Source organism: Bubalus kerabau, chromosome 3 (assembly GCF_029407905.1).
Source record: "Bubalus kerabau isolate K-KA32 ecotype Philippines breed swamp buffalo chromosome 3, PCC_UOA_SB_1v2, whole genome shotgun sequence".
Taxonomy (NCBI): Eukaryota; Metazoa; Chordata; class Mammalia; order Artiodactyla; family Bovidae; genus Bubalus; species Bubalus kerabau.
In genome coordinates, this window is record NC_073626.1 from 24,270,984 (window position 1) to 24,289,870 (window position 18,887).

Genomic DNA, 18,887 nt, shown 5'->3' on the forward strand with positions numbered 1-18,887 from the left:
CGCCGCAGTGCGCAAGCGCGCAACATCTCCGTTTCCCTCCCCTCAGCCCCTCACCCCCCCCCTCCTTTCCCCTTCAAGAAGCCGGCTCCGGGGCGCGCTCACCCCTGTGAGGAGGCCGGAGGCCGGACACAGGAGGCGCTCTCCATTCCCGGAAGATCATGTACCAGCCCAGCCGGGGGGCGGCCCGGCGCCTCGGCCCCTGCCTTCGCGCCTATCAGGCTCGTCCCCAGGTGAGAGCCGAGAGGAAGCGGGAGGGGAGAGGAGGGGGCGGGGAGAGACCCTCCTCAGCCGGCGCGTGGGGCGGAGCGCGCGTCCCGTTTCGCGCAGGCGTACTGACGTCCCACCGCTCCTTCCCACCTGTGCGGAGCGGCGCGTGGAGGGGCGAGGGGTCTCAGGGACCGGAGGGCGGCGCTGCCAGCCCTGTCGCGCACGGGACGTCTGTCTCCTGGATCTTGCGGGGCAGGCGGGGTTGAGGCTGGCGCGGTGGGGCGCGGCCGCATTTCTCCCGCGTCTTCGCGGTTACCTGTGTCTGGAGGTGATTTGAAGGACAGAGGGCGGAGAGGTTCGCGGCGCCTCCAGGGAGCCGACCAGACGGACCTGCGGGCCGCGCTCTGCAGCCCACGCATCTTGCACCGGGATAGCGGTCCCGGCGGGAAGGCCGGCCCGAGTGGACCCGGTTCGGGCCCTTGTGCCGGGGCGGGCAAGATGGCCACGCCCCCGGCGGAGACGGCGCCTCCGGGACACCGTCGGGGACAGAGGTACCCGCGCGGCCTGCCCGCCTTCCCCGATAATAAGACCCCTCGGGGGCTCCTTGAAAACGCAGGAGCTCGAGTCAGGCCTGACTTTGAGTGACCTCTGCCTCATCGCAGTTTCAACATCAGTAAATCAGGGGCATCATGAGGTCCATCCAGCCTTTAACAGTCTCCTGGGCTTTTTCGTGTCATTAGAGGAGCCCAAGTGATGAGCTTGCATTTATATACTGCTTTACAGGTCGCAAGGTTTTATTAACATTTATTATCTCTTAAAGTCCTCATTGTGACTCAGTGTGGCTTCATCGTCCTTATTTATAGGACATTTATGGAAAACTCAGGCTGAGGGAATTAGAGTGCCTAACGTTACATTATAGAATTGGAACTCCAAAGTCTCCTAGTTCCAGTTGGATGTTCTTTTCTCTGCAACAGCCGCCTCACATACTCCTGGAGTTGTGTTAGAGGCAGCATCATTTCATCCACAATATCGAGACCTGTCTGGTGTTCGTTCATTTGTTCATTCTTAAGTATGCACTCTTGTGATTCTTGCTGTGAGAGACAGACCTGCCCCCAAACAGGTTTGGAATCTTAAATCTAAACGTATTTGCTATTTTGGCTAGGTATTTGTACTTAAGTCACAAGAAAGTATATCCTCCTGTTTTAAGCAGAGATGGAGATGAATTTTTCCTCTAGTAATTTGATCTTTCCTATCAGAAGGAGCAGGTGGATTGGAAGCGTGTTAATAGGCAGAGTTTGGATGGAGGGGCATTAGGCAGCTGGATTCTTACCTTTTTTCTCTTTTGTTCTTCCTCCTTAGGACCAGTCTTCTCCATGGGCTCTACCATTCCCACCCCTTTGGCCTCACTCCACAACAACCACTTCTCCATCTTTGCCTCTTTTCTGGTCTCCCCCACCCCCAAGCCCTCCCACCCGACTGCTTCCCCCAGCTCCCCCACTGCCTCTCCCTCAGGTCCAAGCCCTCACCTCACCATGGGTGGTTCTCCCCCCAGGAAAGGGGGAGGAGGGGCCAGGACCCGAGTTACATAGCGGCTGCCTGGATGGGCTCAGGAGCCTGTTTGAGGGGCCTCCCTGCCCCTATCCTGGAGCTCTGATACCTTTCCAAGCCCCTGGAACCGCCCACCCTTCCCCTGCCACTCCATCAGGAGATCCGAGTATGGAGGAGCACCTGGCTGTCATGTATGAGAGACTGAGACAAGAGGTAAGTCCATTCAAAAGTGGCCTTTGTCCAAAATAGGGAGAGATGTAGGTAATTCTTAAAAATAGGAAGTTAGTCAACTGAATTCTTTCTTGGAACCATGAGACAGGCATCGAAATATGTTGCAAACATTTCCCAAGGAAAAGATACTCCTTGGTTTGAATTAGGGATGAGATAACCTTTCACTCAGGAATAAGGAGACACTCAATATAGAAAATTGAGGAGTAGGATCATCTTTTCTTTCCTCCTGGTTTCATGCCTTCTTCTTCCACCTAGCTTCCCAATCTCTTCCTTCACTCCCACGACTACACTCTCTACTCATCGGATGTGGAATTCATCAATGAGATCCTCAACATGCGTACCAAGTGAGAATCCATTGAACGGGTAGGGCCTTGGGCAGGAAAAGGACCCAGTGCTATTTTCACTTATTAGAGAAGGTCCTAAGTTGCTTCTCACCACCGTCCCCAATTCCTCTGTCAGAGAACAGTTTGGTTTTCTGATTGTGTCGTCATGAGATTTCTTCCCCATCTCTTCCTGTCAGAGGCCGGACATGGTACATTCTGTCACTGACTCTCTGCCGTTTCCTGGCCTGGAACTATTTTGCACAGCTTCGGCTGGAAATTCTGCAGCTGACACGCCACCCTGAGAATTGGACCCTGCAAGCCCGCTGGCGGCTTGTGGGACTGCCCATCCACCTGCTCTTTCTTCGTTTTTATAAGCGTGACAAGGAGGAGCTTTACCGGTAAGAGAAGTGAGAAAAGAAACACCACAACTTTCTAATCTTACCCTTTTGCGAGTCTGCAGGCTAGTCTCCTAGACAATCCTCCATCTACCCTGACTAGACTGCAGGCTCCTTGAAGGCAGGCTTTGTTTTAGTCTACTTTAATATAGAAAAAATAGGGACTTTGAGCATATAGGAAGCTTCTGAACTCAGTTTCTTCATGTACATTACCTGGCACATAGTAGGGACTCATATACTTAATCAACAGATGAAAATACCTGTCTCTTAAGTTTTGCTTCACAGCCTTGGGTAAACTACTTGGTAAATTTCTGGCACAGGGTAGCATCCCGAGAAATTCTTAGCCTAAGCCCACACCGGTAGTTTCTAAACTTTGCTGCACAATGGATTCTTGGATTTTTTTTTTTATCCAAGAATCTTTTTTAAAATACTGGTGCCAGACATCCTGATTTAATTGGGCCCAGGGTAGAACTCAGGATTTTTAAAAGATCCTCAGGTGATCTAACACATAGCAAAGGTTAAGAACTACTAGTTTAAACAAATGCTTGAATTAAAACTTTAGGATCAATAACCCTCTCTCTCAGTGAGCCTCTTTCTCCCTTCACCAGGACCTATGATGCCTATTCCACCTTCTACCTGAATTCCAATGGCCTCATTTGTCGCCATCGCCTAGACAAAGTGAGTGCTAGGGCTGTGGGGGGCGGGGGGTGGTATGCGGGGTGACAAAGTAGAACATCACACCAGCTACATTAACCTTTCTCGCTTTAGCTGATGCCTTCACATTCACCCCCCGCACCTGTGAAGAAGCTGTTAGTGGGAGCCCTGGTGGCTCTGGGGCTGTCGGAACCAGAACCCAACTTACACCTGTGTTCGAAGGACTGATCAGGAATTGGGGCAGAGGCAGCACTGATGACTTTGCTACGCACAAAAAGAAGCGGTGGAGGCAGCTGAGAGCCTCAGAGCCAGTTACCTCCCCAATTCCCTCTCCTCCTCTACTTTCCATCTCATGCTATGTAAAGCTGCTGTGTAATTTAACTTGTAAATAATAAAATCTACATGAATATATGAGATCCAATTTCCATGTCACTTTTTTATGAATCTCAAAAGTTCCCCATGGAATTTCCCTGGTGGTCCAGGGGTTAGGACTCCACACTTTTCACTGCTGAGGGCAAGGATTCAATCCCTGGTCAGGGAACTAAGATCCCACAAACCGAGTGGCCAAAAAAAAAGTTCCCCATAGTTTTATTCTAAAAATATTTTTATTAATAGATATTAAATAAGGTACAGAAGGAAAAGGAGCTGGTGTTAGGTTCTGATTGTTCTGTTCCCTGCTCTTCACCCTAGCTCTTCCCGTGTCTTGCCTATTTTTTTGGGCATTTTCTTAGCATGGGGATCTTCTAGCTCCTTGGCCTTGTAATAGTGGGGCGCCACTTCGAGAAGCCAACTGCTCTCAATCTCCAATACCTGCAGGAGGAGAGAAAAAAAATCAGCAAGATTCTCTTTTGTCCAGCCTAGATTCTGAGATGTGTGTGATTTTTAAAAAGGTTCTCTTCTTTCCCCTTTGTCTGCAGGGCAAGAGAAATGGGTATCTGGCTCTAATACTCTATATCCCAACACTCTGTTATATGTTGTTCAAGAGCACAAGTAAGCTAACTCTAAACAAAAGCCTGAACCTAAAGACTAAAATACACTCAAGACAAAGGCCACACCTGCTTTGTTCACCATTATCACTGCAGCCCCTGAGGCACTGAGACAATGCATTCAGCACTTAGTGAAGGAACAGTTAGATCTTAGCGGATGGTGAGACAGCTTTAGAATGGATGCCTTTCTACCTTATCCTACCTTAAACCAAGTTGCTTTCCTCTTTCTCTGCCAGTCCCAGCAACCTGAACCTGGGTTTTTCGCATGCCAGAATACCATCTCCCACACAAGCCACCTGCCTGGGCAGGCCAAGGTGCCCTCACCTGTCTCATGAACTCTTTGGTGGTCAAGACAAGTTCATGGTAGAGCAGCCAGCGTGGCTGTTCCTCAAAGAGGGAAGAGTTGGGATGAATGAACACCGTCTGCTGCTGTTTGACTGTGCGGTAGCCGCTGCGAGTCAACCGTGCTGTGTGGTAGAAGTAGCCAGCGGTGATGGCCTGGAAGCAGGCGGGAAAGGAAGTCAATGGGAAAGGCTCGCATCCAGGGACCCTCAGCACTCGCTACCTTTTTAGTGCAGGCTTTCGCTTCACTTCACTTTGGGAGACCTAGGAAGGTAAGGACCTCCAGTGCCCCAGGAAGAAAGAACAAGGGGAACCCACCTTCCCCAGGGAAAGGGGCACATTCTCAGGTCGCTGGCCCCAGACAAGCTTGCTCCTCAGGAGATAATGGGTGGACGGCAGGAGACTAGACTAAGGAAATGCTGACCTTTCGAACACGGATGTAGTCCCCTTGGCAAGAACTGAGACCAACTTCCACACGTTCCAAGAGCCCCTCCAGCTGCTCCCGCACATCCCGGGCTCGGCGCATGGATCTGAACTGAACAAAGTTCTCATAGCACCACTGGGAAGAGTAACCACTCTCAGCCCACTGTGAAGAGAGAAGGAGGGAAAAAGGGGATGTTAAGTTTATACAGCAGGACCAGAGTCCCCTGTGCCCTCCTCATTCCCATTCACCCAAGCCCAGGGACCTGTGTATAAACATTCAGCAGAACCAGGTGGTCCCCACCAGGGAGGAAGAAGTTGACCCGAGCATTGTCAGCATGGACGACCTTGTCCTTGGGTCGGTAGAAGATGGAGTTATTGACAGAGAGCATGGCAGCCACTGTCAGGATCTCCTCTGAACAGCTGTACCTGGGGCAGGAAGGGAGAAATATGAGAGCTCAAAGCAAGATACAGAGGAACAGACCCAGTGAAGACGAAAGGGACTGCGGTGTGACGGATGTCCTCATGCAGGGGCTGCAGGATGGGCTGACGGCTACAAATCAGAGAGCAGACTGCTTTTGGTAGCAGGGGCAGCAGGATGGGGGTCCAGGAGGTGAGGTCAGGCTGTAGATAAAACAGTAACAGGAGAGACGTGCAGGGAGGCAGGGGCAGGAAAACATCGTGAGGGTTCTGCAGTAAGAAGGTGTGCATTACAGCAATTCCTTTAAGTTCATGTAATGACCTTTAACTTTAACCACAGCCAAGGGATGGCATTAAAAAGGTCCCCCCACAGCTGCACCTAAATGCTCTAGTCGGAAACCGGAGGAGAGACTAAGTCTCCAAGCCAGCCCTCCCTCAGCACTCCTCACAGATAAAAAGTCTTCCACTTTTGTTCATGCCCCCAAATTTTCTACATTCTTGGCTATCTCACCCCATTTGATATCATAACCAAAGACCTGACGGTGTCTGACTGACCCTTGTGGACCTCAAAAGGGCAATAAGAGTTATCCAACAACTTAAAGAATAATGTGGTGGAGAGGAAAAGAAAGCGCACAAAGATGGCCCCAGAGACAGAAGCAGCCATGGCCAGTGTGTGTGCCAGGGGCCCGGCCAGGCCAGTGAGTCAAGGGCTTACTTCTCAGAGGCCAGGATCATTTTAGACAGCATGGGGTCCACAGGCAGCTCTGCCATCTTTCGACCAGACTAAGGAGAGGAAAGAGAGAGTTGAGGCCACTCCTTCTCCAGGTGTCCCCCCGCCCCTCAAGGGGTCACCCCAGCCTTCCTCCCACCCCAGCCCACTGCCCTCCCACCTCACCGTGGTGAGCTCCCCAAGGTGGTTGAGGGCTCCTAGCGCATAGAGCTGCTCCAGAGCCAGCAGCAGGGTCTCGTATGGCGGGGGGTCCAGGAAATCAAAGTGCATTAGGTCATGGATCCCTGGAGAAGGATGGGCGGGGTTAGGACAGAGTCCTTCGCATGACCAGTGATGGCAGCCCCACCCTACCCTCTCAGAGGACTGGGGAGCCCAGTCACCTAAGCTCTTAAGCAGCAACACGACGTTGCCCAGGCTGGTCCTCTGAATCTCGGGCACCGTGGTTTCCTCCAGCTCATGCTGGTAAGCCCAGGCGGTATACAGGCGGAAGCACTTCCCCGCAGCCACCCGACCTGCCCGGCCAGCTCGCTGATTGGCGGAGGCCTGGAAAGAAAGGACCGTTTGTCAGGCCCATTGACACTCTGGTGATGGAAAAGAGACAGGGTGGTATTTCTGCAAGAAATCTGGGGGGTGTGGGTGCAGACCGCTAACCCCCCTGCTCTGAGCTATCCCCACTGCTTCTGAGTTGGCCTGTTGTCCCCCTCGCCCCATGGGGACCCCACTCCAGTCCAGGCCCACCTTGCTGCAGGGTGTGACAGTGAGTGATTCCATGCCTGTGCGGGGGTTGTAGCTCTTCTGCTTACAGAACCCTGGATCCAGCACGTAAATGATGCCCTCAATGGTGAGCGAGGTCTCAGCAATATTGGTTGCCACAACCACCTGAATGAGAGGATGTGGGGTCACCTGGAAACTCCACCCACCTAGTTACCCAGAAGTCATTCTGGAAGATAAGGAGTGGACAAACAGGGGCAAAGGAGCAGGAGCTGAAGCGATCTGTGGCCAGGGTCAGGAGAGGGGAACAGACCAGCAGAGAGGACAGAGAGACGTGGGGGTAAGCAGGGCATAACAAGGAAAGGAAAGGAAAGGAAAAGGGTTCAGCAGTTTTTTTCAGAGATGGGAGCTGAGAGAGTTAGGCTCCTGCCCCATCTCTCCCACTGTTGCTTTCATAATCACCTTCATATGTTAGTTCCTAAAATAAACCCCCTGATGAGTCTTGCTGCTCTACTCCTGCCCCTGGTTACACAGCATCCAGAATGATCCTTTTAAAATGTGAGCCTCTTACATCACTCCCTATATCCTTCAGTGGTTCCCATCCTACCTGACAATCACAGCCAAGATTTTTTAGGCCCCAAGTTCTCCAGCCCCTGGCTACCCTTCCCATCTCATCTCTGAACATCAGGGCTCCTCGCCCCACCCCTGCCCTCACACCCATCCTCTGCGTGCGCTATTCCCTCCACTTGGCGCATCTTCTGGATCAGATGTCAGCCTGGCACCCTCCCTTGCCTGGCTGAGGCTCCAGCTTCACTCTCACCTCATCAGACAGGGGGTGTTCCTACACCCTAAGGAAAATACCTTCCTGCCATTCATTCCCCCCACCGCGACTCCCCTGGGTGTGCACTGTACTTCTTCAGAGCCTTTGTCACGAATTGACATTATATATTTATGTGTTATTTCCTAACCTCTGTTAGTCTAAACTCCCTGAGGCTAGAGACTTTGTTTAGTCCATCACTGTATCCTCATCCCTTAGAATAGTTCCTGGAAAGTGGGAGGAGCCCTGTAAATATTTGTGGAAAGTTACATCTTTGCTCACAGTCCTTTGATGACCATTCACTGGTCTGAAGTCCACACTCTTCCTCCTGCCATCAAAGGCTCTCTCTAACCGCCCATCCCAAGTTGTTTTCAGCTGGTCTCCCCTTACTTTGCCATGTGACTCTTCCACTAAGCCTGCTAGATTACTCTGACCTCAAACACCCCTTAGGCCTTCCTCTGATACTCTCCCAGCATCTTCCTTAAAGGTCCAGTTCAAATCCTGCCTCCTGGCAAACCCAGACCCTCCCTTCTCATTGCATCTCTGCCACACTCACTTTCTGGACCATGCATTTGACTATCTCTCTGTCCCTGCTGTTGTCACCCTCTCCAGCGCCAGCAGTGAGGGGCTGGCTGACTGCCACCCAGCCTCGCAGCTGTGCCAGGACACACGTTGCACAGGGCATGCGCATTCCTTCCTTTTCACTACTAACTGCATGAACCATAGGGGATGATGAATGTGGGCTTCTCCAACTGACCTTCCGTGCCCCCGGGGGCGTGGGCTGGAAGATCCGCGCCTGCATGTCGGAAGGCAGGTTGGCATAAATGGGCAGCACCAGGAGCTCCCGGATTTTGGAGCCCAGGCGGCGACAGCGATCCTGGAGCATCTCGCAGGCAGCCTCGATCTCCTCCTGGATTTGGGTTGGGGACAGCAGCACGGGACCCAGAGTCACGCAGGGCTGACCCACCAGCCCAGTCTTCCCCAGGATACATACACCAGCCCTGCCCCACATCGCACCTGTCCTGTCAGGAACACCAGGATGTCCCCGGGGGGCTGAGTCACGTGGATCTGCAGCACGGACACCACACAGGCCTCCAGGTAGTCCGCCTCTGGAGCCTGGGCAGGAGGACGCGGGGTCACGGGAGGGCCACCTGCTCCAGCAAACCCCTTCCTCTCCTCCCACCTCGACATACACTTCATCCCAGTTCCCCTCAGGACTCTCATCCCATCCTTCCCTCCAAGGCCAATCTCCTCCAAGGCTCTGCTGCCTTCACACTTAAGCCCACCCTCCCTGAGGGGGCACCTTGGTGTAGAAGATGTCAACTGGAAATCTGCGTCCAGGGATTCGGAAGATGGGGGCGTCATCGAAGAAGGTGGAAAAGCGGGCCGTGTCCAGTGTGGCTGAAGCCACCAGGACCTTGAGCTCAGGTCGGAATCGCGCAACGTCCTTGATCAAGCCAAAGAGAATGTCTGTGTGCAGGGTCCGTTCGTGGGCCTCATCCACCATCACCACGCTGGGGAAGGAACGGGTGCAGCAGTGAGCTGGGGGGGGGGCGGGACACTGGGACCTCCAGAGGAGAGAAACAGAAGAAAGCAAAGAGCCAAAGGGTGAATGTGGGAGGAAGGGGCTCCAAAGAGAGGCCAGTCATCCCAGTTAAGACAGACAACAGAAAGTCAGAGAAGGAGGGGGCTTGTGAGTCTACAGCATCTCCCAGCCTGGGCAGACAACAGCACCCATGATCTAACCCTAACTCTCTGGGCCCATCTCAGTTCTAGGACGGTTAAAACCATAAAGATTCACGAACCGGTGTATAAGTCAGAAAAGAAGACAAGGGCCAAACTGGCTGTTGGAAGTGAGAAAACAGGGTGGGAAGGAAGGAGAGAAAAGCCAGAGATGAAAAGATATGATAAAGGAAGTTGCTAAAAGTCAGGAGAGCAGCAGACGGGAGGGAAACGAGGGTGGGTGGCTCCCCTTCCCATGGGAGCTGGGGGAGCTGTGCAGACCTGTAACTTGCAAGGTCAGGCTCAGAGAGGAACTCCCGGAGAAGCATCCCATCCGTCATGTAGCGCAGGACGGTTCGCTCTGACGTGCAGTCCTCAAAGCGGATGCTGTAGCCAACCTGTTGAGGGGTCCGGGAGTGATGAACAGTTGGGCTGGTGCTCCCAGGAGGGAGGGCGAGGGGACAAGGGCGAGCACCTGGACCGGTGGGGGGCAGGGGGAGCCTGTGGGCGGCTGGGGCTGAATCCCAGACCCGAGGGGCTCCCCGCAACCCTCAGTCCCCACAGGTCTCACCTCATTGCCAAGCTTCACACCCATCTCCCGGGCCACTCGGGCAGCCACACTCATGGCCGCCACTCTCCGGGGCTGGGTACAGGCAATCTTCATACCCTTCTTTGTGTAACCCTGCATGACAAGAATAAAGAGGAGGCTTTCCCTTTGCTAAATATGCAATTCAGAGAAGCTGGAAATGCAGGCCAGGGCAGCAGGAACAGAGGAACAGACAGAAGCCGAAAACCAGACAAAGATCAACAGATAGGATGGCAGACGTGGAGCTCCCAAAGGGTCCTCACCCAGTCCTGGCAGTCCCAGCCCGCTGGGTCGTCAGGTTCAGGGCTCTACGAGATGTGAGCTGGAAAAGGACTGACTGGCTGGGTAGACCCCAAAGCAAGGGGAACAAAGGAAAGCACAAAAGCAGGCGAGGTCTTTTCAGTCCTCATTCTCTGGCCCTGCAGAGGCCAGGCTGGTGGAGCGCGGGGTCCGAGTTCACACCCACCTGCCGTCTATCCATCTCCACCTCCTGCCGAGGCAAAGGCACAGCGTGCCTCCCAGGCATGGACCCCGTGGCAGGAAGTGAGAAGGGCAACGGGAAAAGGGTGTGGTCCTTCCTTTGAAGACCCTCACTACCGAGCAGAAAAGGCTAAAGGAGTGAGATGAAAAGGGAGAGCAATGACATAAAACCCCGTGAAAAGGAGCTGCCAGCACAGCGCTGGTCAGTGGCTGTCGTACCTCCTCAAAGAGGTACTGAGGGATCTGGGTGGTCTTGCCCGAGCCTGTCTCGCCTTCGATGATGAGGACCTGATGATTAGCAATAGCGGCCAGGAGCTCCTCGCGGAACGGGAACACAGGAAGGCTGCGGCGCACGGCCTGGATGGACTCCTTCTGCTGAGCCTGAGTCGGGGCGGGCGGGGCCGACGGCTCCTAAGGACGGGGAAGAGGGCTGTGAGCATCAGGGCCGGCGCCAGGCTCCTCAGGACGTCCCTGCGCCCCCCACCCTCACCTCATCGCCCTGGAGCTGAGTGGCCCGGACAAACTCGATGGTCTCCTCCTCCTCCAGCACCAGCTGATACTTGGGCTCCTGGGAGGCAGCATCTCGGGCCCCAAACTTCAGGGATGCTGCCCCGAGCCGGGCCTCCTCCCAGCGCCGCTGCTCCTCCCCAGGGGCGCCGGACTCCTCCTCCACTAGATCCACTGCGCGTGCCGGCTACGGAGACAGAGGGACATGGAGACAGAGCTGCGCTCTCTGCCCAGCGCCCCCTCACCAGCTGCTACTGCCACAGAGAAAGGCAAGACAAGGGAGGGCCCGCCAAGCCGCCGCCCTAGTCCCCGAAGCCTTCCCTCCCCTCCGCTCGGGCACCTGGGCTGAAGCGGCGACCCCTCGCCTCACCTGTCCTCGGGTCTCCTCGGGCATGTGGTAGCGATTGGTGGCCTCCAGTTTCTCCTGCTCCCCAGCCGCCCGGTACTCCCGGGCCAGATCCCGCACGCGCCGCTTGTACCTGAGCTCCCGGCGCTCATGTCGGCTCAGCTCCACGTCCCCGAAGAGGAACTCCTCATCCGCCAGCTCAGCCTCCAGGTCTTCCAGCTTCTCTCGCTCCCGCTTGGCCAGGTACTCTCGGCGGGATTTCTTCCTCAGCTCAGGGACCTGGGTCAGGCCAGGGCAGTCAGAGCCTCCCCTCGCTAGAAGAGTGACCCCTTTCCCCTGTCCCTCTAAGAGGCACAACTTCCTGGGCAGGCCGGCCCGGGAACCTAAAGATGTGTCCTCCACCATCCTTCCCTTTTCACTGAACAGCCTAACGAGGAGCCCAACGTAGGGCCCACACGCTGCCTTCCAGCAGCTCCGACGGTCCTTCCAGGCAGCCTCACCATCTTTGCCAACATCGATTCACCAGAATGATTATGTGTGTATTTTCTATTCTACCCTTGCTATTTTGTTCGACTCAGTGTAAAGGGAAAACATGACGGCTGATGCCATGATGTGGAGCCAGAGGTCTCCAATTGAAAACAACTGAGACACTCAGAATCCACCAGGGGCCCTCACCTTGGGGGCAAGTGTATCTAGTTGATCAAAGAGTTCATTTGGGCTTTTCTGTAACATCTTATGAAAAAAACTTGAATGAACTTTTTGGCCAACTTGATACTTAATTGCTTGGTTTTTTTGTTCCAGGATACACTAAAATGAGTTTATGCTCATGAGCTGATCTGAGTACCACACTCGAATTCTCCTTCGGCCTGACAGGCACACCGCTGGACAGTACCCTCCCCTCGCCCCACCATAGGATGTACACACCACCACCCAAGAGGCGCTGCTGCTACAGCTGTTTAATCTGAGTCTAAGCGAGCTGCAAGACCCAATTTCCACTTTAAAGTAAGCACTGGGACAGAACTTAACACCACATGATACGGATCAGATAAATCCAGAATGTAGGACATGGTGTACAAGATGAGACAGAGAGAAGAGGAAAATGAAACAAACTGAAGAGACCTCACACTCAAATGCAACGCATGAAACATGACTGGCTTCCAGTTTGGAAAAAGCAGTTATTAAAGACATTTTGGGATAACTGAGGAAATCTTATTGTGGGGAGATTCTTAGCTGATGCATAAGACTCATCTTCTTGGGTGTGTCAGTGGCGCTGTGTGAGAATGTCTGCAGACACCAGAGACATGCTGATGGCATAAAACGCCACGATGTCTAAAACTTTCGTACGGTTCAAAAAGGACCCAAAAAGCTGCCACGTACACAAACACTGAAAATGCTGCACATGGTATTAGCAATTTTTTAATCCAAACAGTCTGGATAGATGCTATGCTATTCTTTCAACTTTCCTATTTGTGTAAATTATGAAAATTTTCATAATTAAAAAAGGAAAGAAAAGTTCAAGAAAGTAAAAATACTACATCAGCACCAAGAGACAGCTCAGAAGTCTCTGGCTACAGTCACTTTCTGGGGTGTAACCTGAGATGAATACATCAAGGGAGACCCGATGGCCACTAAGGCATTGTTAAGACACCAAGAGTCTCGAAATTCTTTGGGGGAAATCTAAGTGTGACTTACATGGGAAGGCCAGGCCTTCAGAAAACTGCAACCGTATCGAGGCTTCCCTGTAACAAGTCTAGTGCATGAATCATAAGGGCTCAGTCCCTGTGCAGTGAGAAGACCAACTCTGAAAATCAGTGGGTGATCACAAGGCCCGGGGGAGTGGGAGCTGGGGTAGGGAAATGGAGGGATTAGACCGTAGGAAGGTATCCGGAGATGGTGTGCACAAGCTCAGGGGTCAGCACATCCCTGGGCAGTATGACCCTGCCCTGCCCCTGTCCTCCAGCCAGCCCCTTGACCTTCCAGCTGCCTTTTGAGTACACCTCTTTAAGTCCCAGGAACAGGGAAATACTCCCCTCACTAACATACAGTCTGATCTGATCCTAAGGAGTCAGAGGGTTTCTGGGCCACTTTCTTCCCACTACAGTTTAAGTCTATCCTTAGCTGGCCCCTCAACCAGAGACCCAACACCCCCCACCCCACTTCCTCTGCATCTTTCCTCCCTACCCCTAACCACTCCATCAGGAAGTCTTTCCCTTTGTCTTTCTGGGCACAGGGACTCACCATAGCTTTCCGGTCTTCCTCAGCCATCTTGAGGCGTTTCTGAGCCTCTTCGTAAGCCTAGGAGAAGAAGGCAAGACTGGTCAAAGTCCCCACGCCCACAGCCATTCCTGTCTAGAATCACAAGCATCACTCAGATGTTCCCTAGCACAAAGAAATGTCCCCCCTTCACTGAGGAATCTCTGTGGTTACAGGTTCAGCAGAGAGCCACCTTAGCCCAAAGACCCAAAGAGATAACCAGACTACTGGAGGCGGCCCCTTGTCTTCCCAGAGATCACTATCTGCGGTCACACGCAACCTCAGACCGGATCCAGGGGTGTGTGTGGGAACTGAGGGAACGTGCTGCTCCAACGCACCTTCTTGTCTGACCGCTCCAGGACGTTGCGAGTCCGATCCTTGTCCCGCTGCCGAACCCGCTCGGCAAACGCATCACGTTCCTCCAGGTCCTGAAGGCGCTCTCGCTCTGTCCGCTCCCACTCATCCTCAGACTCTGGCTTTTCCGTCTGCTCTTTCTTCTCCCTGCAGCCCAGCCCAGAGGATTAACTGAGGGCACTCAGAGGCTTCCTGTCCCATCAACCACCTGCCCCATTCTCTCGCCCCCTACTTCTGACTTACCCTGTCTTTCTCTTTCCTTTCTCAGAAACTTGTTCCTCCTCCTCGTCTTCCTCTTCCTCCTCACGTTTCTTCCTGAGATGTTTCCGTTTTTTCCGCTTCTTCTGGACACTGCTCCCGGCCCTGCCCACAGTCTCCTCGCTGCTGTCCTCACTGTCCTCCAACAACATATAAGAGCGGTTCTTTTCCAGCAGGGCTCGGGCTTCTCGCTCAGCTGCCCGAGCTGGCTTTTCCACCACTGCCTTCCGTGGGACCTGTCGGGAGAGAGAGGAGAAGTCAAGGGGATGTGAGCAACTCCTGATCTCTGCCCACCTACTCTGCCCGGTTCCTAATTTAAGGAGTAACTAATCTTAAGCCAGCTGTCATTCTCTCTTTTCCCCAAGGCTTCACACCACTTCCATCAGCCCGAATGGGGTCTCTTAGTTTCTAAGCCTATCCTGTGCACCCCCTGCTAGGTACTAGGGATATAGGGATAAAGAGACAAAACTTCCTGCCCTCACAGAGTTTACATTCTCACACCCAATTCTCGACTGCTCAGCCTCTGTTCTCCCCAATGACTAAGTCAGTCCTACCCAAGGACTGGACAAGGATTGTCCAGATTGTTTTGCAGAGCCCTGTCACAGGCCAGCACTGTACCAGCCTCCAGAGATACCCTGGTGAACAGATTAACACTGAGCTCCTACCCTCACATCAAGTACATTCTAACCTCATCTTTCACCAAGTGCATATGGGACAGCCACACCAGGTTATCTGCCATTCTCTGAACAAGTTTAACACTTTTAGTCTTACTGTATATTTCTGAGGTCTTGTTCTGCAGGGTACAATTAGATGGTATGAATACAAAGACGAAAAACACAGTCTTGTCTTGCAGGAGCTCACCATTACACCTTTACTCTTCCCCTTTCTCTACCCAACAAATTCCAGAGAATCTGTGGGCCTGCTTTTCGCCATCACCGCTACACCACTTCTACCCTCCCACAACACTGCCCACACATTTCTTCTATAGCCTCACTCTTCGAAGGGTGGGTAAGTTTCCAGCATCACCCGGAAACTTGTAAGATTTGTTAGAAATGAAGAAAGGAAGAAACCATCCCAGACCTACCGAATCGGAATCCTCATTTTAACAAAAGCCGTGGATGAATCCTAAACCTGTTTGAGAAACACTGCTCTATAGACCCTTAAGCCCTCCTCAATCTTCTCCACGGAAGTGGTCGTCCAGCCCGAAAGTGGTAACTGCTTGCAAAGTGAAGTCGCTCAGTCGTGTCCGACTCCTTGCGACCCCATGAACTGTAGCCCACCAGGCTCCTCCGTCCATGGGATTCTCCAGGCAAGAATACTGGAGTGGTTTGCCATTTCCTTCTCCAGGGGATCTTCCCGACCCAGGGATCGAACCCAGGTTTCCCGCATTGCAGGCAGACACTTTAACCTCTGAGCCACCAGGGAAGCCCAAACTGAGCTTAATTCTCCGTTGGACAGTTTGCCCAAGTGAGCCCAAACTCCGTTGGACAAGTAACCTGGGGGCCCCTCCCCTGCTCCACCCACTCTCCCGCCGCTCCCACGCCCGGTCCCGCCTCTCCCAGCACCTTGTTCCAGAGTCTCAGGGCGAAGTCCCGGGCCGGCCCACTGAGGTCCAAGGTATCGGTGTCTCGCAAGCGCTGCACGAACTCCTCTGCCGAGGCACAGCGCTGCGCGGTACCGATCAGGAACTGGGCCACGTGCCGCTCGCTCAGCCCCAGCACCGAGTGCAGCTCGTCTTGCACCCAGCGCTCCAGCCCCGCCGGTGTCGCCATGGCGACACACGCTCCCTATTCCTAGCCCTGAAAGTGTCTCCAGCTGCCACGTCGGCGGCCGGGCGGGTCGGAGGCCTAGAGCTCCTGGATGGAGCCTCTGCTCCGGAATGGAGCTGCCTGAGAACCCAGGAGTTCGGTTTCCGATAGTCCAAAGCAATCTTCCTGGACCGCAGAGGCCGGAAGTGGCTGCTCTTTTTCGGCCTACGCACTACGGTGGCCGAGCGAGTTCAAATCTCGCGTGATTGTACGCGAAGCCCGGAATAAAACATGTTCATTTCTTCCCCTACTGAATTTCTGTCGCCCTCTGTTGGTCATTCGTGAATATTACACTCATTCATTTCATTCAACTATATTGAGAACCTTGGAGAAGGCAATGGCACCCCACTCCAGTACTCTTGCCTGGAAAATCCCATGGACGGAGGAGCCTGGTAGGCTGCAGACCATGGGGTCGCGAAGAGTCGGACACGACTGAGCGACTTCACTTTCACTTTTCCTTTTCATGCATTGGAGAAGGAAATGGCAACCCACTCCAGTGTTCTTGCCTGGAGAATCCCAGGGACGGGGGAGCCTGGTGGGCTGCCGTCTCTGGGGTCACACAGAGTCCGAGACGACTTAAGTGACTTAGCAGCATATTGAGAACCTAAAGTGCCTGGTGGCTCAGGTGGGTAATGGCACCCCACTCCAGTAGTCTTGCCTGGGAAATCCCATGGACGGAGGAGCCTGGTAGGCTACAGTCCATGGGCTCGCGAAGAGTTGGACACGACTGAGAGACTTCACTTTCACTTTTCACTTTCATGCATTGGAGAAGGAAATGGCAACCCACTCCAGTGTTCTTGCCTGGAGAATCCCAGGGACGGGGGAGCCTGGTGGGCTGCCGTCTCTGGGGTCGCACAGAGTCAGACATGACTAAAGCAACTTAGCAGCAGCAGCAAAGTGCCTGGTGGCTCAGGTGAGAAAGAATCTGCCTACAATGCAGGAGACCTAGGTTTGATCCCTGGGTGGGGAAGACCCCCTTGGAGGAGTAAATGGTAGCTCACTCCAGTATTCTTGCTTGAAGAATTCTATGGACAGAGGAACCTGACCTACTACAGTCCATGGGGTCACAAAGAGTCGGACATAACTGAGAGACCAACACTTTCAATGTGGGCCAGGCACAGTTTTAGTACCCAGGGATATAGCAAAGAACAAATCAGAAACAAATCCCTTACTGAATTTACAGTGGCAGAGGGTTGGGGGTGGGGACCAGCCTGACAGAGACAAGATACATAAAAATATAAAATACTAAGTTATATGGAGCCAAAAGTAATGCAAGGTGTGTGTGGGCGCTTGTGGGGTGGGGCGTTCAAATTAGAAGATCAGGTCCACGCTTGTTACAGATCAACTGATTAGGAGTGACCTTTGCTAGGACAGTTACCTTCTGCAAGAAGTGAATACAGGTTAGGCTTAATTGAGGACTCCAGGCAGATGAAAACTCAGGATGTGGAGAAAAAGCTAAGGTACCCTCTTTTCTTGGTGCTATCTCATGTTATTTTAAAAGATCTGCAAACTAAGAAATATGCAAATTGTATTCTGCTTTTTTTTTTTTTGCTAACAGCTTGAGAAAGTCACTGGTGGCTGCTTAATTTTAAATAAGCAGAACTTGTTGCTTGACTACTGTCTGGCCTCTGATTCTGCTTCATACTTTTACAATTAATTGGATTTATCTGACACTGTGTTGGGAAACTAAACATTTGTTATTCCAACTAACAGCCACAAGTAGCTCCGCATCATTGACGTCATGAGTGCACTGTTTTCTGTTTCTGAAATGGACTGTGAACACCCCTGGCATCTCAGAGTTTCTTACTTCTGCTTTCCTGGGTCAAAACTAATTAGGGTCTTTACCTAATTAGCTACTAATGTGAGTACTCTCCCTCCATACTCACACCCACTCTGAAGTGGCTTATTCTTTTGACACCTTGCTTATTCCCTTGCTGGGAACATCTCTGGCATGTGTTTAAGATCAATTTTTCCAATACATTTTGTTTTTAATAAAGGAGGACCTTCCTCTAGTGATAGGACTCTATCTGCCATATCTTTATTAGCCTGGAGAACTGGAAAAAAAAATCCGATAAGTAAAATGTAAATATTCCACACATAGAAGATACAAATTCACCGAAATGGGAAAGTGTCCCAGTGCCAACTATACTTGGGCCACAAAGCCATGAATTATCTATGGTTCTTAAAACTTTAGGAATGTAAAACCGTTGTCTCTCAGAGGAGACCCTTTTCAGGAATCTGCCCCTCTGTACTATTCTGCAGCAGTTTCAAGAGATTTATTACTTACGGTCTTGAGTCTTGGAGTAAAATCCCCTGGATTAGCCACTTCTAATCATACACTCTCTGGCTGCTTGCCTTGCACTAGGCTTCTGAATACCAGAATCCTTCAATTCAGAGTGTCCTCTGCTTCCAAATTTTTATCTCCTTTCATCTGCTCATTTGTTCATTCATTCTAAAGATAATTGTGTGTGTCTATCAGGTGCCAGGCATGGGGACGCCGCAGTGAACCCAGCCGATCGTTTGTCATCATGGTATGTCCAGTGTGGTGGATGCTCCAACTGTCCTTCCTCAAACCAGCCCTAGACTTACAAAAATAATAATTTTTAAAATTACTTTTTAATCATTTAAAAGTATTTATTTTTGGCTGCAATGGGTCTTCAATGCGCATGAACTTTCTCTAGTTGCAGCCAGTGGGGACTACTCTTTGCTGAGGTGGGCAGGAGGGCTTCTCACTGTGGTGGCTTTTCTCATTTCAGAGCACGGACTCTAGGTACCCGGGCTCAGTACTT

The 18,887-nt window shown here is 52.4% G+C and overlaps 2 protein-coding genes across 2 annotated transcripts; one reads left to right on the top strand and one right to left on the bottom strand.

The window, feature by feature from the left end:
• Positions 1-11: 11 nt before the first annotated feature.
• On the top strand, positions 12-3,774 carry C3H6orf136 (chromosome 3 C6orf136 homolog). Its single transcript, XM_055571028.1, is given in 10 exon segments — positions 12-286; positions 288-339; positions 341-431; positions 434-559; positions 562-758; positions 1,567-1,968; positions 2,242-2,330; positions 2,507-2,707; positions 3,313-3,382; positions 3,473-3,774. Coding segments are annotated over 10 exon segments (1,470 nt in total). The 5' UTR covers positions 12-158; the 3' UTR covers positions 3,587-3,774.
• Positions 3,775-3,944: 170 nt separating this feature from the next.
• DHX16 (DEAH-box helicase 16) lies at positions 3,945-16,320 on the bottom strand. The gene is made up of 20 exons (XM_055571027.1): positions 15,856-16,320; positions 14,276-14,526; positions 14,017-14,179; positions 13,664-13,720; positions 11,450-11,704; positions 11,063-11,266; positions 10,792-10,983; positions 10,078-10,188; positions 9,789-9,904; positions 9,088-9,298; positions 8,802-8,900; positions 8,542-8,694; positions 6,995-7,135; positions 6,637-6,799; positions 6,422-6,540; positions 6,242-6,309; positions 5,373-5,535; positions 5,111-5,272; positions 4,669-4,842; positions 3,945-4,168 (listed from the first exon to the last, which is right to left on the bottom strand). Exons 1-20 carry the CDS (start codon positions 16,060-16,062, stop codon positions 4,040-4,042), a joined length of 3,138 nt encoding a protein of 1,045 aa, XP_055427002.1. The 5' UTR covers positions 16,063-16,320; the 3' UTR covers positions 3,945-4,039.
• Between the last annotated feature and the right edge of the window lie 2,567 nt (positions 16,321-18,887).

Excerpts from the sequence above, each read along its gene's own strand:
- DHX16 (XM_055571027.1), bottom strand. The coding sequence starts at position 16,062 with ATGGCGACACCGGCGGGGCTGGAGCGCTGGGTGCAAGACGAGCTGCAC. Across the intron at positions 13,721-14,016 it reads TGGAGCGGTCAGACAAGAAG|GCTTACGAAGAGGCTCAGAA; the intron begins GTGCGTTGGAGC and ends TTCTTCTCCTAG. Across the intron at positions 7,136-8,541 it reads CGCCCCCGGGGGCACGGAAG|GTGGTTGTGGCAACCAATAT; the intron begins GTCAGTTGGAGA and ends CCTCTCATTCAG.